Source organism: Strongylocentrotus purpuratus, unplaced genomic scaffold (genome assembly GCF_000002235.5).
Source record: "Strongylocentrotus purpuratus isolate Spur 01 unplaced genomic scaffold, Spur_5.0 spur5_scaffold_10, whole genome shotgun sequence".
Taxonomy (NCBI): domain Eukaryota; kingdom Metazoa; phylum Echinodermata; class Echinoidea; order Camarodonta; family Strongylocentrotidae; genus Strongylocentrotus; species Strongylocentrotus purpuratus.
In genome coordinates this window covers 3,738,030-3,759,998 of record NW_022145595.1, presented here as the reverse complement: position 1 = coordinate 3,759,998, position 21,969 = coordinate 3,738,030, and the positions used below count along the sequence as shown (strand labels likewise).

At 42.9% G+C, this 21,969-nt stretch overlaps 3 protein-coding genes and 1 pseudogene across 3 annotated transcripts; 2 read left to right on the top strand and 2 right to left on the bottom strand.

The window, feature by feature from the left end:
- Positions 1-429: 429 nt before the first annotated feature.
- LOC115921621 lies at positions 430-4,170 on the top strand. Its single transcript, XM_030979238.1, has 3 exons — positions 430-490; positions 712-1,570; positions 2,032-4,170. The coding sequence occupies exons 2-3, from the start codon at positions 802-804 to the stop codon at positions 4,005-4,007; spliced, it is 2,745 nt and encodes a 914-aa protein (XP_030835098.1). The 5' UTR covers positions 430-490; positions 712-801; the 3' UTR covers positions 4,008-4,170.
- On the bottom strand, positions 4,020-10,074 carry LOC100888411. Its single transcript, XM_030980053.1, has 8 exons — positions 9,246-10,074; positions 7,795-8,798; positions 7,360-7,568; positions 6,634-7,099; positions 6,260-6,424; positions 5,830-6,115; positions 4,238-5,575; positions 4,020-4,045 (listed from the first exon to the last, which is right to left on the bottom strand). The coding sequence occupies exons 1-8, from the start codon at positions 10,072-10,074 to the stop codon at positions 4,020-4,022; spliced, it is 4,323 nt and encodes a 1,440-aa protein (XP_030835913.1).
- Positions 10,075-11,295: 1,221 nt separating this feature from the next.
- LOC115922011 lies at positions 11,296-11,425 on the top strand (annotated as a pseudogene).
- A 2,007-nt stretch (positions 11,426-13,432) lies between these two features.
- LOC591065 lies at positions 13,433-16,607 on the bottom strand. The gene is made up of 5 exons (XM_030980052.1): positions 16,411-16,607; positions 16,013-16,156; positions 15,517-15,681; positions 15,113-15,389; positions 13,433-14,835 (listed from the first exon to the last, which is right to left on the bottom strand). Exons 1-5 carry the CDS (start codon positions 16,591-16,593, stop codon positions 13,433-13,435), a joined length of 2,172 nt encoding a protein of 723 aa, XP_030835912.1. The 5' UTR covers positions 16,594-16,607.
- Positions 16,608-21,969: the final 5,362 nt, after the last annotated feature.

Below are 21,969 nucleotides of genomic sequence, written 5' to 3'. Positions count from 1 at the left end.
TACTTCTCTGCAATAAAGCACCAAGTGCACATTATAGAAAGCACCAATCGATGAGTTGCTTATCACAAAGGCATAAGTACATGTCATAATAAATACATTACTGCATAAAAGCCGATACTGCAGTAAGGCACCAAGTAGACATAATAGAAAGCGCCAATCGATGAGTTGCCTACAAAAAAGGCATACGTACATGTTATAACAGAAAGAACAGTTCATTTGGACCTCCTTCTCTCGAGTTCTTCATCCACGACTCTCTTAAAGTGACTGTAATCGGTAAACATACCTGCCAACCACTCCGATTTAGGCGGAGTTACTCCGCTTTTTTCATACCCACTCCGAATTCCGATTGCATGCCTCAAAACTCCGATTTTTGGTAATTTTAAAATATTTTTAAAACAAACGACTGTTGCATAAGACTAAAGCATAACACAGCACTGATAACCAGATCACGCCGACATCTGCGCTCGCGCTCATAGAAGATATACACAGCGCAGCCCGAACGCGATCGTTAGTTCCGCATTGATTATCCATGTACTGCATGTAGTATTACGTGGAAGCACGTGCGCAACTATATCGATAAAGTGTGTGCGGACGTTACTAATACATACACTACATACATGCACTGTATACGTTGCCAATGTATACAGTGCATGTAGTGTAAGATTGGCGTGTTTTCTTCAATGCTTGTGCGGTGACTGCGATCGTGGAAGCTTGTTATTTACCGGACTTCCTCGGATTTATTTTGGATTACTACTACTATATTCTTCTTCTTCGTTGATTTCTCCATTTTTGAAGGACAAAATGGGCAAGACTCGTGTTGCTCATAGTCAGAACTATAAGAAAGAATACGGGAAACAATTTCCAGTTGCAGCATCAGCACTCGGACTTCAACACGCATTTTGCATTGTGTGTTCGGCCGACTTCAGTATCAACCATGGGGGAATGAATGACATTCAGAAACACATGAACTCGAAGAAACATAAAGCTTTCAGCGAAATTAAGGACAAGGCTCGTCCAATTTCAACCTTCTTTTCTTCTTCTGGAGATCTCGATGTCATCAGAGCAGAAACTTTGTTTACTGAATTCATCATAGAACACAACTTGCCCTTTTCTGTGGCTGATCATGGCACCAAGCTGTTTCGTAAAATGTTCCCCGACTCCAATGTTGCAAAAAAATACTCATGTGGACGGACGAAAACGTCGTATCTCGTAGAAGCTCTTGGGAAACAATCGAAGCAAAGTATCTTGGATGTAATTCGAGTGTCACCGTTCAGTATGGCAACAGACGGCAGTACCGATTACGAGGATGTGAAACTCTACCCAATTTGTGTAAGATACTGTGATCCCAACAGCGGCAAAGTCAACTCAGTCATCCTGTCTTTGAAAGAGTGTAACAAGCCATCAACTGGAGAAAACATTTTCAAACTGTTGGAGGCAGAAATGGATGAGCTTGAAATTCCCTGGGAAAATCTGATATGCTTTTCTGCAGACAATGCATCTGTTATGCTAGGAAAGATGAAGGGAGTAGCTGCATTTCTTCTTCGGCAGGCTCCATCCCTCCACATTGCTGGTGAGTTTTTGTGTTTGAAATTTAGATTTTAAACTTAAAAGGCAAATAATCTGGCTGACAAGCAAAGTCTAAATTAAACAAAATAAAATAAACCCCCACAGAATTGAGTTTGTGGGGCTTTAAGAGACTAACCAATATGTAGATTACAAGTGTAGTCTGTAGATGATATTTAGTTTTAACTGTTGAGCTTAGAATTTTCAATGTGAATTTTAAAAATATATATGTGACACTCGCCCTATTTAGTACTTCCTGAATTGATTTAAGGTGAAAACTGATTTTAAATACAGTTTTTTAATTCATATTAATTATTTGATTTTAGTAACATTTTTGTAATTGTGGATTTTAATGTAATAGTTTGTTACTTTTGTGATGTTCTTAGTTTCTATTCTATTCTACAGTAAATACTTTTCATAACATAATAAAACTCTCTATTATAAAACAATATTTTATTTTCTTTACAGGTTGTCCCTGTCATCTTATTCACTTGGCTGCAGGAAGGGCTGCTAAACAACTGCCAGTTTTCGTTGATGATCTCCTCGTAGATATTTTCTACTACTTAGAGAAAAGCAGCAAACGAAAACAAGAGTTCAAAGAGTTCCAGAAAAAGGCTGGTGTCCCTCATCACAAAATTGTGAAGCATGTGGCAACCCGTTGGCTTTCCCTGGGGCACTGTATTGAGCGTCTGCTAGAACAATGGAATGCTTTGTTGTTGTTCTTCAATGAAGAGGACAAGAAGAATAATCCATGTACAAGGAAACGCAGTGCATCGGACCCTCTCGTTACCTCTCCCCCTAAGAAACAGATGACACTACATGCCACCAACACACCAAAGTCTTCAAAGACTGTACGTATAACATCACGTTCTTCACTAACTGGCACTGTGGTGAGAAAAGTAGCATCATCTTCAAAGACAAAGACACTGACTGGCACTGTGGCGAGTAAAGTAGCATCATCCTCAAAGACACTGACTGGTACTGTAGCAAGCAAAGTAGCATCATCCTCAAAGACACTGACTGGTACTGTAGCAAGCAAAGTAGCATCATCCTCAAAGACATTGACTGGCACTGTGGCAAGTAAAGTAGCATCATCCTCAAAGACACTGACTGGTACTGTAGCAAGCAAAGTAGCATCATCCTCAAAGACATTGACTGGCACTGTGGCAAGTAAAGTAGCATCATCCTCAAAGACACTGACTGGTACTGTAGCAAGCAAAGTAGCATCATCCTCAAAGACATTGACTGGCACTGTGGCAAGTAAAGTAGCATCATCCTCAAAGACACTGACTGGTACTGTAGCAAGCAAAGTAGCATCATCCTCAAAGACATTGACTGGCACTGTGGCGAGTAAAGTAGCATCATCCTCAAAGACACTGACTGGCACTGTAGCGAGTAAAGTAGCATCATCCTCAAAGACATTGAATGCAGGGAGTGCCACTGGTCCTGATAAGACTCCACATTCTGCACAGAAGTCATCAGCTGCAAAGTCCCAACCATCATCATCTTATGCATCAACAAAATCTCGTAATGTCTGCACTATGATGAAAGATCCAAACTACAAACTGTACTGTCTATTCTTGACAAAAGCTATACCCATTTTTGAAGTGGCCAATATCTTTCTTCAAAAAGATGAGCCATGCATACATAGATTACATAGTGTTATGTGTCACCAGCTGCAAGAATTGCTTGTCAGGTTTGTTAAGCCAGATGTTGTAGCCAAACTGTTACAATCCAAGGTATATGAAGTAGACTTTCACTCTGAAATGAATCAGAAATGTGACGATGAGTTATTCATTGGACAACCAGCCCGTCAATTCATTAAAGAGAACACAGAATCATGTAATGTGAAGGAATTCTATGCCAGTGCAAGAAAATATTATGTGGCAGCATGTGAGTACATGAAGAAGTCCTACCCTTTCAAGGATGATGTTCTTGTCAATGCTGAGATCATTGATGTAGCAAAGAGGACAAACATCAAGCTATCCCAGTGGATGTTCTATGTGAAGAAATACCCTCAGTGTCTATCACCACAAGAGAAGGAACAAGTAGAAGACGAATTCTGTCATTTCCAAGCAGACCGTTTCTCTGAAGAAATTCTTCAACCTGATGTGAGAATTGACCAGGTGTGGCATTCCATCTCCAAGCTGACATCGCCTGCAACTGGCAAGCCCAAGTACACATCCTTGTACAAAATTGCGAGGGTACTACTTGTGATGTACCACAGCAATGCGGACTGTGAACGCATATTCAGCCTCGTCAATAAGAACAAAACAGAGTTTCGTGCTTGCTTGTCAACTCGTATGCTAGGCAACCTCATGACCAGGCGGATGGAGTTACTTGCTTCAGACACACCCTGCTACATGATGAACCATTCTAGTCAGCTACTGAAGAAGGCCAAAAGTTGTACATCAGTTGGATTGGTTGGTTCCAGTAGCCAGTAATTCTGAATCTTTCTACCTTTGCAAAATAGGGCTCCTAACTGAGGTGGGTAGTGAAACATGTAGTTTTGTGAGTGTTCACATTTTGATATTTCAAAAATTGTTTATTATGTGTGGGGCGAAAAGGTTGAAGGAAAAGGCCCATTTGCACCATTAAAATGGAGAGAGAAAAAAAATAGACCCTAAATCCATCCAGAAAAATTTACTCCTAATTTCTCTTGTCTCAGGTTGGCAGGTATGGGTAAAGATTGTTTCTGTAAATCCTGGGGTCGTAGATTTGTTCGTGGTGGGGCAAAATGTGAATATCTTCTGACTGCTTCCTTGAGTCTTCGCCTTAGAAGGTGTGTAGCGCTTGCGAAGCCCACCGCATTTCGGAACATTGCAGGCAGCGCAAGGCCTCACCGAAGGATCCGGCAGGAATCTGGCTTGCCTAGCAGAAGAAGGGGGTGGCGCCGGACGGAAAACGAAAGGCACGCTGCTCGTAGGTGGTTTTAGAGCTATCGAAGGTGCCTTTGGTTGAGAGGGAACCACCAATAAAATGGGAGCTCGTGACGCCTTCATCGGTGAGCTTGGTCGCGGAAGAAGAAGTCGGGGCAAAGGGGATTTCAGGTCCTGCGACGAGTGCACAGATTCCTGAGGCTCGTGCGACGAAGTCCCTGGCTCGTCCAAACGAAGTCGCCTCTTTTCCCCCCTCCTCTTCCCGCTCTCATGAGGGATGACATCATACCGTCGGAGACTGCACTCGGGCTGAGGCAGAGCCTCGGCAAGTGCAGCCGCTTCAGGTACCCGCTCCTCCGACAGTACCTTACGATGCACGGTCACGTTTGGCTGTGCCGTGGCCAGAAGATTCGCCCAAACTTCCTGTTTGTGGATGAAGTTCGTAATGCTCTTGTTGTTGATGTTCGGGAGTGGCAGATTCAACTTTGAAAGAATCGCGTCGTCGTACAGCCTGTCGCAGATACGCTTGTACTTCCAACGGATGTTGGTCGCCGTCTTGGAAGGGGACTGCACTGCGACAGTGGGATGGTTCTTTAGAAGCTGGATAACCAGGTACAGAAGACGCGATTCTTCCGTGATGGGGGCCGCCTGCGCGAACTTCTGCCAACCGAACTTCGTCTTCTGGGCGGCACTGCTCTGGGGGGAGTCGGGTCCGAGGCACCGGCCAAACAGCGTGTAGCCCCACTTACTCTCATATTTCTTAACGAAATTTCTGGCGGAGCGGTCATGGTCATGAAGTCGGGTAGAGGCCATCCCTATCTCTGATCTCAGCTCCACCGGGATGAGGTGGCGTTCACCTTCTGCGAGCTTCACGAGAAGTACGGCGAGGGCCTCGCCCTCCTGGAAGCCGGGCAGGTGGAGTTTACGATGCCCCAAGACATCCTGCATGACAGGGCTGACTTCGACCTGCACCTGCTCTTCCTCTGTCAGGACAGCGTGGCCTACGCTGAGGGCGTCCAGTGGGTCCTGGTCGATGACCTCCTCCCTGTCCTGCTTGATGCCCTCATCGTCATCCTTCTCTTCGTCTCCATCGACGTTGGTGGTCTCCTCCTCGGCCTGTTGTTCAACCTCAGCTGTGAAAAAAAAAAAACAATAAAAACAATCATAAGCAGTTGTTGGTAACAGTATCGAAATATCTAAATAAGTAGTTGGCTTTTTCTGACTTGTTGAAAAATAACAATAATGTTTAATTGTGAGGAAATAAAGAGAGAAAAAAATGGGAACATTGTATCAATTAATTCCATTATTATTTTTTTCTTTTCTATTTTTCATCATATCCTTCAGTATTAAAAGGCACGTTCATTACATGGTAAATGAGAATTCTCACCTCCTTGGATGTAATAATCCTTCGATGAGAAGGAAGAAACTGTTGATTGGGCATACGCGTATTCCACGCCGAGTAACTCCTCCTCTTCTCCTTTGGCGGGAGGCTGTAGTGGGGAGATGGCGTTTGGCTCATACAGGTGCTCCTTGCCAAAGAGGACCTCAGCATCATGATTCATCCGCTGAATCTGGCGTGGATCAATGGTCGTGGTGGACTTGCCCCTCCTACTAGCCAACTTGAGCTTTTCCATCCTGCCGTTCCACTCCACAGCAAAGGAGAGAAGGTACACCTGCAGCAATAATTACAAAAAAAGTAATGTACAATTAATATTTATTTTAAATAAAATGAGATCGATTGAATCAAAATATTTTTGCTAAAAAATACATTCCCTTAATTGTTTGGCCTAATTCGCAAAAATCTAATTTATATTCACCTGAAAGGGGATGATGGCACAGCGATGGGAGGGAATGGCGTGGACGAGGTGGGAGTGGAGCCCTTCCAGGACGTTGCTGCCCCGACGACACTTGAATTTGGTCAACTCTACGCCATTGATTACCACCTTCTTCACAGCGACGTAGAGCTGTACTCCTGGCGGATCCTGCAACAACAAAATACAATGAAATAACAATTAGACAAATAAATACAGCTGAATTTCACATGTTTTCAATTAACAGATTAAAAATAATCATCATTTGAGGCAATTGTATGTATTTTGATATAAACTTTTGTTAATTTTAATTCATTTTTGTCTGTTTCTTTGCTGATTTTGCTGATTTTGATTTTTTATCATGAATCAAATTGACTCACCTGCATACAGCCGAGATGTTTGCTGGCGATTGCCCAGTGTGCGTCCACAGCCTCAGTCGACTTGAATAGTGGAATGCCATCTGCATCCAAGCCGGCTGGTCCCTTGAATTCACTCATGATGTGCTGGACTGCTGCGGCACTCTCCTGGACACCCCGGGTCAGTCTGCGCACGTAAGATGCTGCCTGGTGTGGCGTGACGAAGGACAGCATCTCGGTGTCTGTGTAGCTGGAGAATTTGTTGACATCGCCCTTCCTGACAGCAGACACCAAGAGCATCATGTCCGCCTTGTTGTAGGCCAGGATGGCTCCCACCAGGGCGCTGATAAACAGGGCGTACTTAGCGTGCGTCTGTTTGATGACGACGGCGTCCCACCGGTGGACCCAGTGCCGGATGTCAAGGCGGACCACCATCCCGTCGTGGACCCAGGGCTCGAACAGGGTCTCATACCAAGACTGGCCACCATCCCTGAAAAGAACAAATTAATAAAACTTGTGTTATACATGTAGTCCATCTCATTCAATCAAACAAATAATTGATGCCAGTTGCTCCTTGTCGTTAGTAGAGTCTGATACAAAAAAGAGAAGTGAATAAGTAAATGAAACAATGTATAAACAAAGGCATTGTATTATTATGATGAATTTCACTCTAATTATTAAAAGGTGTACATAAAATTTACTTTTAATTACATGAAAAAAATAGAACAATGTAATAAATTGTGCAATTACCTGCAGCAGTTGTTGTCGGCATACAGGACTTGGACAGGAGCTGCCTTGGCTCGTTTGAACCGGGCAATCACACCCCTGGCCATCCGTGCGTAGGCATCCTCAGTCTCCGATGCTACAACAATTGTGGTCACAAACTGGCCCCACTCATTTAACATGCTTGTGAAGTACTGGTAGTTGCCCTGGCCATCCCCTTTGATTTTCTTCAGTATCTGTAATAAAATAAAAGAATATTGACAAAGTTATTACATTTAAATCTAAACATAAATTTTACATGTACAATGAATGAAAATTGTTCCAGAATTGAAAAATTATCTGCATTTATTCATTTATTTTCTATTTATTTAGAATATTATTAATTTAATCATTAATTTTTTTTAATTTATGCATTTGATCTTTCATTAATTCATTTAATTATTTATCTATGTGAACACCCACCTGTCTGGTTCCATCAATGCAGAGGATCTCCCCCGTGGTGCTGAGGATGGCATCTCTGTAGGCAGGGACCTTCTCCATCTCGACCAGCAGATGGGCCCTCCGAAACGTCCTCGCAGATGGGATGGGAGATGGGGGCAAGGGGGGCGTGTACTTGTGGGTAGAGAAGGGCAGGATGCCACGTTGAGATGAGGGTGTAGATGCTGCGGTGCGTGCCTCCATCAAGAGGGTCTGGTAGAGGTCTCTCCGGTTGGCATACCACTCGTCATGCCCCTCCTCCACCATCCGATGCACCTTCGACATGGAGATGGCTTTGATACGATCGGAGAGAAGGGATACGATGCTCCGGTCGACGGCTCGCTTTCCGACTAGGACAGCCGGACACATCATCCTCACCGCAGGGGCCAGTTGCATCATGATGCCGGGGCTGGTGGCATGCCATCTCGCCTGCGTCTTGTCGCCCTTTCCCTGGCAGTAGTGGCACTTGAGACGCTCCGTCAACAGCGTGTAGTTATAGCGGATGCCACACACCTGTCTGGCAACCGGGGCATATCCAGCTCGGGTGATGTAGCTGTCTGGCGAAGCGGGACAAGACGTATTGGGGCACCTGATCTTCACCCCTAACACACCTACTGGTCTCCAGAAGAACACTGGCGTCGCAAAGAACGCGAGCATGTTGGGGAGGGTGCCCTTCAGTGTGGTTGGGAGAGGGGGAGGATGAAACTCCAACTCGTCCTTGAGGATGGACCTCTTGCCTGCTCGTTTCGCTGACACGAAGCGATGAGGTTGCTCAAAAATCCCGTGCGGCCCGTCGGACTTGAGCCACTGACGATTTGGGGGGTACATCTCGTCCCAGGATTTCTGCCATCCTTCGATGATGTCGGCCGATTCAGGGGCAATGGGAGCTGGGTCGGGTGTGGTAGATGTTGATGGGACCTGCGAGAGCAGCTTCCCCAGGGTCATCAACGAGGTGTCGACCTGGACATCAGGGACATCCAACATCGTTTCTGAAAAGAGAATTCAAAAGAATAAAGACATATTAGTCAGCTTTAAAGATGGAAGAAAGTAACCATCTTGTAGGCACATGCTGAAAATTCTTTATAAGAATACAAATATTTTACATTTGGTAGGGAAATAAAAAAGGTAACAATTATATTATAAATTGAATTAAAAATACTATAAATACTATAAATATTAGTATAAATATTAGTATTCAAATATCTTCTTAAAATCTAGTTATTTAGTCAGTATTACATGTAATAAAAGTCCATATATGCCCATGTATTTGCTCTCAATTGTATACGTATTTGCTTATATGTATGTATTTTTGTACTCTCATTTTTCTTCTTCTCTACTTTTTCTTTATGCGCTTAGAAACATGGTAGAGAGCGCTTTACAAATGTTAGATATTATCTATTATTATTATTATTAAATAAATGGTGATTTAAACTCACCAGCTAAGGATAGCATTTCTACGTCAGCGTTGAAAGCTTCTTCGTCAGGAGGCTTGGAGACGGTGGCAGGCTTGGTGACGGTGGCAGGCTTGGTGACAGTGGCAGGCGTGGTGACAGTGGCAGGCGTGGTGACTGTGGCAGGCGTGGGGACAGTGGCAGACTTGGTGACCGTGGCAGGCTTGGTGACCGTGGCAGGCTTGGCGGTAGGCTTGGCCGGCTGTGACATCTTCTTTGTGGACAGCTTCCGAAATTTTCGGTCCACCTTGTCTTTGAGGACAGGGTACTCGCACATCAGCTCAAGAAGTCGCTGTTTGAGCCAGGCGGAGAGTCGGTGTGAGTCCCCCTTCTCCTTGAATTCGCCGAGCAGCCACACAATCCACCCCACATCGTTCTCGATGAGCCAGTGATAGCTCCTCCCCTTGTACTGCCCCCATGTGAGGACGAGTTGGGACCTCCACATGTCCTCCGCCCCCAACTTAGCTGCGGCTAACCTTGCAGCTCTCTCGGCGCTCTCGGGGTCGAGCCAAACGGTCGAAATTGGAACTTTCAAGTCCCCTCCTGCTTTCTTGAAGGCTGTCTTGAGCCGATCAGCCTCTGGCGTCGGGGCGACAAGAGCTTCACCCGGACGATACTCTCGAATCGTGGGATACAGATGCTGACGAAGGTGCTTCAGCAGGTTCTGTCTCAGCGTGAACATCTTCCCGCACTTGTCGCAAACCTCCTTCTTCTCACTGTGACGGAGCATGTGACGAGTGAGGTTGGACTTCACGGTGAAGGTGTCCCCACACTCACGGCACTCCCATTTCCGCTTAGTTTTAGGAAACTCCATCCTGGTTGAAGGAAGAAAACAAAAGAAAATCGATCTAGAATTTTCCAAGCTGACGTGGTACAGGAGCGTAGCGATCAAAGATTATGTGTACATGCTTTTTTATAGGCCTGTAATTGTAAACGAAAAAAACATAATAATTGACATAAAATGTAAAATTTTAACCAAGTTTCCGAAATTCCAACAAAAAATAACACATATGGGACTGAATGAAAAAAAAATGATCAAAAAACGTCAATTTTTTCATTGAATACGGCTCAAATCATAAGAAACATCACATAATCAGTAACCGGAGTGTACGAAAATCATTTATATCATTAGAAACACAACAAATCGGTAAAATTACCGATGAAAAAGGGTTTCTGCGACTTTTTGGGGGGTTAAACGAAACATTTACAAAAACCGCCTATAATTTCATTTTCTACAATTCATAACGTCAAAAACATGATAAAATCAGTAACCGAAGGGTATTAACATCATGAAATTTAAATAAAACACAAAAAATAGGTGATATTATTGAATAAAAAGGGAAAATTTGGCATAAATTACCTTGCACTGGGGTTCAAAATAATGGCTGCCTTGAAGTGTGGTGATTTTGAAAAATCACGTGATTGAGGAAAAGTCAGGTGATAAATTAAGGGTCGCTCAGCTAATCGCTGTGATTGGCTGAGACGAGCTCCTCAGCTTGCTCAGCTTGCTCAGCTTGCTCAGCTGCGCTCAGTGATTGGTGGAGCTGAGGAAAGCGTCTCCTCAGCTCGCTTAGCTGATTGGACCGTTGAGGAAGCAGTAATAAGTTGTTGGACCTCGGGAGGGGAATTGCCTGGGAATACCGGGTGTTGTAGGCATTTTTTTTTTGGTTTTTTTTTTTGAATTGTTTTTGCTTGAGGTGACGCCCTTGACATGCTGAAACCCTTCTCTTACCTTCCCTTTCCCTCTGTTTTTGGGGGGTTTCTTTTTAAATTTATTTATTTATTTGTTTCTAATCTTTTGACAGGGTACGTAGCCCATTCACCAACAAGTAGTGGTCTTCCATGGGGCCCTGAATGAACATATTTACATCGTTTATAACATTTATGCAGAACAGTAACAAAAATAACCCTCAACCGTTTCCAAGACACGGGACATGACGTAACATTGACACTGGTCAATAAAGCGCACTTTGTGCGCATGCTCAATGATGACGTCAGTCTTTAACTTCAAATAGGTTGAACGATGATGTCTTTCGCCTACGACCATACCATGCTGAATATACCGGTTCTCGTCCGATCACCGAAGTCAAGCAGCGTAGGGCCTGGTTAGTACTTGGATGGGAGACCGCCTGGGAATGGCGAACGACCCCTGGGAGTTGCTACCCGAGTTCAGCAACTTGGCAATCACTGGTGATCGTCGACGACGCAAAAGCGCCATCCGCGGCCAAAAGTCGTAAACTGTCGTCTGCTTGCGTGTAAAGATGGGGGAAAATGTTCTTTGTTGTTGACATTTTTGTTATACACCCTGTATTTGTTTGTGTGTTTTCATATCTTTCATGTTGGTTTCTTTCTTTCTCTCTGTCTTTCTAATTTTTCAGCTATCTGTTTATACTTACTCTTGCCTCTCCTTTTTCGTTCTTCTCTTCATCTTTCCTTCTTTTTCTCTCTCTATATCTTTTCTTTTCTTTCTCTCTTTCTATATTTATCTCTCTTTCATTCTATCCCTGTATTCGTTTGTGTGTTTTTATATTATTCATGTTGGTTTCTTTCTTTCTTTCTCTCTATCTTTCTAACTTTTCAGCTATCTGTTTGTACATACTCTTGCCTCTCCCTTTTCTTTATTCTCTCCATCTTTCCTTCTTTCTTTCTCTCTATCTCTTTTCTTTTCTTTCTCTCTTTCTATATTTCAATTCTCTCTATCTTTCTTTCATTCCATCTCTCTTTCTATATTTCAATTTAATCTCTCTATCAATCGCATACATTGGAAACAAATATAATATACAAAACACAAGGTAAATATTAGGTTGTGTGTTCTTTATATTGGACACATCAATCATGGCAAATTATTGATCTGATCAAAAACACACAAGTGTTTAGTTTACAGACATTTGAAAGTAATGCTTGAAAAAAATTATGTTTCATGAATACGGAGTCACATAATTGAGCTAAAAAGATATACCAATGTAATTCATTACAGCCATGGCTAGAAAACAGTATCAAATCAAGGCACTTTATGATAAATCAGTGCTTAAAGGTAAAGACCAGTATTGGAATCGCCCCAATTTCAAAAAAAATAAATGGAAGCTCTCATTACCAATCATGTGAAAGAATATGTTTTGACTAATACATGATAATAACAAATTTGCCGGGAAACCGCCTTCTAATTGATATATTTGGTAAATTGGTTTATCTATGGTCTGTGAGAGAAACACGCACGTGTGCGTATAGTCCCATATACATCTTTCTGTGTAAGGCGCTTGTAACTTTACAAATACTGGGCCAAATTTCTTATCATTTTGATGATTCCAGAACCTTGCAGTACACACCAATACTACAGTATATGCTAGATGATCAACCTTTTCTGAAACTCTTCACAACGTTTCTTTCACAATGTAATCGCATGACCATAACTGGTCTTTAGCTTTAAAAAGGAACTATATAGCAAGAAAATAGTCATTTCATGGCATTATATAACAAGTCATTATATACAATACATCTTTACTTTTTACTTGTGTCTTCTGGTATATAAATATATATATACATATATACATAAAATATGTATAAAATTGCATCTAGAACATCAATAATATGAGATACTTTCAACCTCTACACAAAGTAACTCAATCACAATGTATTGAGCAAGACAAATGCAAGATATAGCATCTATAAAAGTTTGGCTGTATAAAATTGCATCTAGAACATCAATAATATGAGATACTTTCAACCTCTACACAAAGTAACTCAATAACAATGTATTGAGCAAGAAAAATGCAAGATATAGCATCTATAATAGTTTGGCTGTATAAAATTGCATCTAGAACATCAATAATATGAGATACTTTCAACCTCTACACAAAGTAACTCAATTACAATGTATTGAGCAAGAAAAATGCAAGATATAGCATCTATAATAGTTTGGCTGTATAAAATTGCATCTAGAACATCAATAACATGAGATACTTTCAACCTCTACACAAAGTAACTCAATTACAATGTAGTGAGCATGACAAATGCAAGATATAGCATTTATAATAGTTTGGCTGTATAAAATTGCATCTAGAACATCAATAATATGAGATACTGTTCAACATCTACATGAGCATAAAAATGCAAGAAATAGTATTCTGTAATAATCAGAGACCCATTGAATATGAATTGACATGAATAAAACCTCAATTTTGAGAAGCGTTTCTCAACCGCTCCAACTCTTCATCTACAACCCTTTTAAATTGTTCAAAGCTGTCAAATTGCTGGATGTCAAATCCAGGGGTTGTGGATCTGTTGGTTGTAGGGCAGTATGTGAAGATCTTCCGAACACCTGTACCTAGCAACTTTGGTTTGGAGGGATGGTACCTCTGCTTCTTACCTCCACATCGTGGGACCTTGCAAGCGGCACAAGGTTTCTTTGATGGATTCGGAAGTAAAGTACGGGAAGGTGGCTTGGATAGTTTGGAAGGGGCAGGCCTAATCCGCATTGGTTCACCACTTGTTGATGGCAGCGCCAGAGATCTGAAATTTGGCTGTGATGGCAGTACTACCAGAATGGGGATGCCTGCAGCTGCTTTTGGAGCGATGGGCTTTGGAGCGATGGGTTTAGGAGACGTGATGGGTTCGCCTGATGCTTCAGTTGGTGTGGTGGATGAGGAAGGATCAGAACCAGGATGGCGCCTCTTCTCACCCCTGCGTCTGCCGGCTTCATGTTGGACGATCTTGTATTGAAGCTCCTGGTATTGTGGCTTGGGTATGACCTCAGGAAGCTCCACAGGATCAGGAATGTTATCAAATGATATTACCCTCCTGTGTGAGACCACCTTTGGTTGAGCAGTGGACATGAGGTTGTATTTGGTCTCCTGTTTTGATATGAAGTTGGTGATGGATTTTGAGTTTATGTTGGGCAGGGGAAGATTGAGGGTAGACAGAAGAGGATCATCCATGATTCTGTCGCAGATTGTCTTGTAACGCAGGCGGATGTTGGTCGCCGTCTTTGTTGGGGACAAGGAAGACACTGCTGGATGATTCTTCATTAGCTGGATGACAAGGTAGAGTAGTCGGGATTCCTCGTTGATTGGAGCAGCTTGGGGAAACCCCATCCAGCCAAACTTTGTCTTCTGCGCAGCGCTGGCTTGAGGAGACTCTGCACCGAGACACCTCCCAAACAGAGTATATCCCCATTTGCTCTCGTAACGCTTGACAAAGTTTCTGGCCGACTTGTCGTGTTCAGCGAGTTCACTCGCCGCTCTCGCAATGCTGTCGCGTAACTCAGCTGGCACAAGATGTTGCTCGCTGTCAACCAATTTCAGTAGGAGGAGGGACAGTGCTTCCACCTTGTCGAAGCCGGGAAGGTGTAGGTTGCGGCTGGTCATAAGGACATCCTCCATGGCTGGACTGTCCTCCTCCCCAACCGTTTCCTCCTTGGTCAGGACGGTGTGCTTGGTGTTCACCGACATGAGTGCTGCCACAGGGGAATCTGGTGTCTCGGTGAACCCTTCATCGTCCTCCTCCTCCTCCTCCTTGGCTCCCTCATCCTGACTGGAATCAGCCTCCTTCTCCTCCTCTGCCTGTTGCTCTTCCTCGACTGTAGAGAAATTAAGCAAACGGGGAAAAATACATTTTGTTAATGGTAGAACAAATAATTGGGGTGTAAGAATTCCAGATTTCAGTGCTCCTCTTGGCTAGCAGGCAAAACAGATAGAAGGAAGAAAAATGATATTAAGAAATAGGCATCAATCAATTGATTAAAAATAGGATATTAGCAATATTATATTTAGATTAAATCTAGTTTCATATCTATATAATTTATGGCTAAACAGAGGCCAAGCACATTTGTATAAATGTCTGAATACAACTCTCACCTTTTTCCGTGTAGTAATGCTTTGAAGAAAAAGCAGTGGACTGGGTGACGGCATATTCTACACCGAGTAGTTCTTCCTCTTCAGGGTTGGTTGGTGGTAGCATGGGGCCTCTAAAGTTTTGGTTGTAGACGTGCTCCTTGCCATACAGCATCTCCTCCTGGGTATTCATCCTCTGAATCTGGCGAGGATCATCAACCAGAGTGGGCCCCTTCTGTCCAGCGACCTTCATCTTCTCCATTCTGCTGTTCCATTGTACAGCAAAGGATATAAGGTACACCTGCAAAATAATAAAGAAAAAAAACATGCAAAAAGTAAATAATATTTCCTTATATGCAAGATGTCTAATTTCAAAGCACATTCTTTAGAATCATATTGATTGTTGAATTGAATGTTTGAATATTCACCTGGAAGGGCATGATACCACAGCGATGAGATGGGATGGCACGGAAGATGTGTGAATGCATGCCCTCGAGGGCGTTGCTTCCCCGTCGACATCTGAACTTGGTCAGCTTTACCCCATTCATGACCACCTCCTTCAAGGCAACATACAAAGGGATGTTGGGCGGGTCCTGGAGGAAAAACAGATGGAACCAAGAAATTACATTATTGTAGAAATATGAGTAAAATACACCACTGAATTGATCAGCTTCAGAATTTACTAGCCCAGTCGGGCACATAACTTGTGGCATTGTTATGCTTTTACTTGTCCGGCATCAAATTTTACTTTTATTTTAAGAGTTAACTCTGCCCGAGTCGAATCTATTGGGACTGAAGGAATAGCTTTTGTGGGATCTACAACAATAGAAATAAAGAAAAGATGACTTGAAATAGACCTTCGACTTCGGCGACGATTCAACTCATCAATAATCTTTTGTTAGATGATAATTAAACAAAACTCACCTGCATGCAACTGAGATGCTTGCTAGCAATGGCCCAGTGCGCATCAGCAGCTTCATCAGACTTGAAGAGAGGGATTCCATCGCTGTCTAGGCCTGCCCGTCCCTTGAACTCGGCCAGGATGTGCTCGACCGCAGCAGCACTCTCCTGAAAAGTGAAATAAAGATAGCAAAAATATTAAGTTGAATATAGAGATGAAATATCTTGTTCTGACCAAAACCTGTAAAGCTGAGAAGAGAAAGGAAGAAAGTTGGTAATAAATTATTATTAGTGTTGACACAGGAACCGAGTTATTTCATTTCATAGAATATAAAAAAGTACAAGAAAAAAAAATCTTATATGGATATGAGTAATTTGTGAGGTTGAGGATTTCTTAATATTTTTGTTTGCTATTGACTCACCCGAACACCACGGGTGACACGGCGTACGTAGGATGCTATCTGGTGTGGCTTAGTGAAGAACAGCATCTCCTCATCAGACAAACCAGAGAACTTGTCATCTCCTTTCCTGACTGCACTGATGAGAAGCTTCATGTCACTGCTGTTATTGGCCAGGATAGCTCCGGCCATGGAACTCATGAACATCGCATACTTGGAGTGGGTTTGTTTGATTACCACAGTATCCCATCGGTGGAGCCAATGGCGAATGTCGAGTCTGACCACCATGCCAGCATGTACCCACGGCTCGAACAAGGTCTCATACCATGAGGCACCACCATCCCTGAAAAGAAGAAAAAAAGAAAAGAAAAAGAAATTGTAAAATGTTGTATGACATTCAGCTGGTTTGAACTCCTTGTCACCGTCTCACCGAGAATCAGATCATGGGGTACCTGAAGAAAACAAAACAGAGAAATGAAGAAACCTTGGATATTATAAGCTTAGAGATAAAACTTTTAAAGTACATTCAAGTATCTTTTTGTTTCATTTTCATAATAATTGACATGACATACATACCTACAACAGTTGTTGTCAGCATAGAGCACTTTCACCGGCGGAGCACGAGCCCTCTCAAAGCGAGCAATCACCCCCCTTGCCATCCTGGCGTAGGCTTCTTCTGATTCCGAGGCGACTACAATGGTGGTGACGAACTGGCCCCACTCATTGAGTAGGCTGGTAAGGTACTGGAAATTCCCCTTCCCCTCGCCGTAGATCTTCTTCAGAATCTGCATGGAGGAAAACATAAAGATATTGACATAAATGGATACATGCAAATGAAAGACATTATTATGTGTATTGTACCGTCATAATAAGTGCATCACTTCAATTAAGAATTCTAATTTGCTATTAAAATGTATTAAACTGACTACTAACCTGCTTTGTGCCATCAATACTGAGGATCTCGCCTGTCGTGCTTAGGATGGAGTCTCTGTAAGCGCACATGTTTTCCATCTCCATCAGCAGATGGGCCCTCCTCATGGTCCTGGCTGACGGAATGGACGGCCGTGTCATTGGGGGCGTATACCGGTGGTTGGTGAATGGCAGTATCCCCCTCTGCGCTGGGCCCGTTGACTCTGCAGTGTGTGCCTCCATGTTGAGGGTGTTGTACAGATCCCTCTGTCCAGCATACCACTGCTCGTGCTGCCTCTCTACCATTCGGTGGACCTTGCTCATTGACAAAGCATTTATTCGGTCAGATAACATCCCGACAATTTGCCTGTCGATGGCCCGCTTCCCGACTAGCACTGCAGGGAACTTGTTCCTCACTCCAGGGGCAAGTAGCATGAGGATGGTGGGGCTGGTTGCATGCCATCCGGACTGGAGAGACTTGTCCTGGGTACAGTGATGGCATTTAAGTCTCTCAGTCAGGAGTGTGTAGAAATTGCTGTTCCCACACACCTGCCTGGCTGCAGGTGCATATCCAGCCCTGGTCAGGAAGCTGCCGGGTGGGGCACGGCATGTAGGATTGGGGCACTTGATTCTTGTCTTCAGCACTCCCACAGGCCTCCAGAAAAGTACCGGCGTCACAAAAAAGGAATGCATTGATGGCAACAAACTTCCCTTCAAGGTTAAAGGGACGGGGGGAGGATGAAAGTACATCTTATCCTTCAGAATAGTTCTTGTACAAACGTGTCCTTTTGTCGAGACATAATGTTGTGGCTCCTGGAATATTCCAAACGGGCCATCGGACTTGAGCCACTTGAGATTTGGCGCATACATCTCATCCCAAGACTTGTGCCACCCTTCAACGACGTCGGCGTCATCGTGACTTGATGCAGATGTCGATGGCACATCAGGATCATGGATCAGCTGGTCAAGAGAGGTGATGGACGTGTCCACTGGCACTTGCGAGTCATGTAGTACATCCTCTGAAAATAAAAAGAAATAATGAAATAATGCCTAAATAAATTTGATTTATCATGATAAGAAGTACTTGATTAAATTGTCAAGTCATAATTTTTTTAATTCAATTTCTTATCCAGAATCATGTGTTCTACTACTACTTCTACTACACATAATAATAATATTAACAATCATGATAATACTGATAATAAAAAATAAAAAAATAATAATAATAATGATAATAATAATAATAATAATAATAATAATAATAATAATAATAGTAATAATAATATTAATAATAATAATTAGATTTCATTATTTGTACTATTACTAGTGCGACTGAATCGTTCTTTGTAATAATAATAATAATATAGGAAAATAAATCCATGACTTAATCAATCATGATAATAACACATCAACTCACCAGCGAGAGAGAGGAGTTCAGCATCCTCGATGAACTCTGGGTCCACCTTGTCTGGTGTGGGGGTGGGGGCCTTCTCCTTCTTCTGGTCAGCTTGTTGGACGCGCTTGTTGATTGGGTCCATTATTATTGGGAAACCCCTTGCGTATTCGAGCAGTCGCTCCTTCTGCCACAGAAGCTCAGGAGCCTTCTCCCCCGTCAACATGAATCGACTCATGAGCCACACCACCCACCCTACATCGTTCTCGATAAGCCATTTGAAGCTTTGGCCTGCGTATTTCCCGAATGTTACTTTGAGGTTTCCACGCCACAAATCGTGACCGCAGTCCTTGGCCTCCTTCTCCGCCGACTCCTGATCTCTCTCAACAGCTACCTGCGATGATTGTTCGGCGCAGAACTTGGCTGCCTCCTTGGAACACATCAACCGCACCTCTCCACGCTTGTACATTGGAATCTGCAGGTAGTGGTGTGTCCGCTTGTGGCTCACTAAGTTTTGATTCAGGGTGAAATACTTCCCGCAGTCCGAACACTCAAATTGCTTCTCCTGATGTGTTCTTTGATGGCGCGTCAGGTTCGACTTTGTAGAAAAAGTTACTCCACATGTGGGGCACTTAAACTCCATGATGATATTGGGCTGCAAATTAACAAGAAAGAAAAAACAACAAAGACGTGTTAAAATTATCCATTTCACTATGGCCTAGGGCTAGGCTAGCTAGCGCAGAACTAGGTTGCATTACATATGTACACGATCAGCACACGTACATGCATGCAGTGGGTGGTGCACTGGTGGGAACAATTAGTGGGGCCAAGCCCAAGTGACCGAAAAACGAGGCATAGATCTAGATAGAGTCTAGGGGTCTAGATATTCCCTTGTTTTGATGGGAAAGAAGACTACATAACATAACTGTACAACTCGTGATTGAGCCTGTTTGGATACATGTACGCTGTCTAAAACCTATACAATAGAAATTCAAGATAAAAACTACTCTTAGCAGGGTATTAATTACAATTATACATAGCATTAGCAGGTGGTAAGGAACGAGCGGAATGTCAGCAAGTCCTAACGGGGAACCGTCGGGGTACTATTCACTTTCGTTCCGCTCAACACTCGCAATCTCAAACACTTTACGCCTGTCCATCATGCATTGCGTGGATCATGCCTGATTACATGTGTGGATCTCACCTGTCTATTGAGTAGCTTACCGTCGTCTGCTACGTTATTTTGTTTTTTCCCTTTTGATTACTGCAGCGAAATCGTTCTGAAAGAAATACTGTTCAATATCCTTGTTCTCTACCCCTAGCTTCCCCTCCCCAACTATTATAAGGAGGAGACTTTTAAATGAAATGAAATGTTTTTTTTTCTGAGTGATATTCGATTTTGTGTGGCATTTTGGCACCGTCAAGTGCCACATACACACTCACTAACACATACAAAATCAATTTAGAGAGCCCAACCAAAGTCTTACATGTTTCACGTCAAACCGCTACACAGTTGCCTACCGTACCGAAGATTGGATGCGGGCGGGCGCGCGCTCGTGAAGTTAGCGACCTTAATGAAGATCATCATCGTCTTAATTAGGCCAAGTTACATGAATTTAATGAGGATCTGAGATTACAGTCGGTAACTTCTCGCTAAGTTATCCTTCATTCAAAAATGTAATTGTGAAATTAGCTTTGAATTCTATGGTCATCAGCCCAGCCCAGCCCAGCCCAACCCAGCCCAGCCCAGCCCAGCGAAGTTTGCCCTTTGTTCAGCTCGAAATAATACCGACACACTAATATGACTATTGAGCTCTACAGCGCCACAGAGGTCCAGACGGATTCTACTTTGAGCCTGGAGGTGATTTGTAGGAATTGCTAGCTAGTATGTCAGTGGCGGATCTACGGGGGTTTTAACCCCCCCAACCCCGAGGACAATCATCCCCCCCTGAAATTTACCCTCTTGGACAATCACCCCCTCCCCAGGGCAATTACTACCCCTCCCCCCGACAAAATTCGCTTTTATTAAAACCAACTCATTATTAGGGTAGGCTTCCATTTTAATGAACAGGGGGGGGGGGGGGGGATAGTTGTCCTGGGGGGTGTTTCATCAACTAAAATCGATTTCGATTTTAAAAATCAATTTTAAGGCCGAATCAGTTTTAGCTTAAAACCGATACATGTGAGATGTTTCATCAAATCGATTTTAAGCTAAAATAGATTTTTAGGTGTCTGCAATCAAGGCTAGTCAATTTGGGGTAAAATGGCCTTGCTTAACTACAGTGAGAGTCCTTGAAAAGTAAGTAAAATCTGTTTTTCTTTGAAAATATCAATTCTGTTGATAACAAATCTGTTACTTTGGAAGAAGAAAAATGTTCCTCTCATTATTATGCAATTTCATTTTTGTGTAACTGAACGAAATCTTAAATAAAATCAATTTATATCACTCTCCAAGTAGTGTAAATCACACAAAAATAAAATTTAGAAGAGTTAATGAAATACAACAAGAAATGTGTAGGTTAGTACATAATGAAGAACCAGGCCTGATAAAAACCCGATTTAAATCGGTTTCCCGATTTTTTTTTTCTTCCCGATTTAAAAAAAAAAAAAAAAATTTTTTTTTTTTTTTTTTTTTTATTTTTTTTTTTACCAGATTTTTTTTCTTCTTCCCTTTTTTATCCTGATTTTCCTGATTCCTCCCTTATTTTCTCTATTCTTCCCTATTTTGCCCTATTTTTTTCTCCCAATTTTCTTACTCGAAAGGGGGCAATGTTGTTAGATGCCGTTTTTTCCCCGCGAATCGCCTTTTTTTTTTTTACTCAAGGGGGGCGTGGTTGAGGGGAAAACAAAAAACCTATTTTTTTTTTAGTGCTCACTATCACCCCTGAGACACAAAGAGTGGTCAAATCGGCTGAATTTGCCGTTTTATACACCAAAAATGACATATTACTTACATTTTGCGTCCCAAGGTCTTCCCATTCCTCAGTGGCGCGCTGAACCGTCGCAAATATGCCTTTACTTATTACGCGCTGCGCTGGTGCAAGCCCAGCGGGCGGCAGTCCGCACACACGTACGCGGTATGTGCGTGAAGACTTAGCCTTCGCTACAGACACTTGCTAAATGTACGCGCACGGACGCACGGACAAGGCAGGGTGGATCACTGACCTCTATTATGTGGACGTACCGTACCATCGCCCATTCCCGCGCCCGTGTTAAAAAACTGAAGCGGGTGCGCACTCGCGGTGGCCATTGGAGTGCCGTATCACTTTTAGAAGTGAAAC

Bases quoted from the DNA above. Each gene is read 5' to 3' on its own strand.
- LOC100888411 (XM_030980053.1), bottom strand. From the start codon at position 10,074: ATGGAGTTTCCTAAAACTAAGCGGAAATGGGAGTGCCGTGAGTGTGGG. The intron at 7,100-7,359 runs GTAATTGCACAA...TGTTCTTTTCAG, and splicing joins GCCGACAACAACTGCTGCAG to GGATGGTGGCCAGTCTTGGT. The intron at 5,576-5,829 runs GTGAGAATTCTC...TTTTTTTCACAG, and splicing joins GGATTATTACATCCAAGGAG to CTGAGGTTGAACAACAGGCC.
- LOC591065 (XM_030980052.1), bottom strand. From the start codon at position 16,593: ATGTTCATGAGTTCCATGGCCGGAGCTATCCTGGCCAATAACAGCAGT. The intron at 15,682-16,012 runs GTGAGTTTTGTT...TTTTTCCTCCAG, and splicing joins AGCATCTCAGTTGCATGCAG to GACCCGCCCAACATCCCTTT. The intron at 15,390-15,516 runs GTGAATATTCAA...ATTATTTTGCAG, and splicing joins GTGGTATCATGCCCTTCCAG to GTGTACCTTATATCCTTTGC.
- LOC115921621 (XM_030979238.1), top strand. From the start codon at position 802: ATGGGCAAGACTCGTGTTGCTCATAGTCAGAACTATAAGAAAGAATAC. The intron at 1,571-2,031 runs GTGAGTTTTTGT...TTTTCTTTACAG, and splicing joins TCCATCCCTCCACATTGCTG to GTTGTCCCTGTCATCTTATT.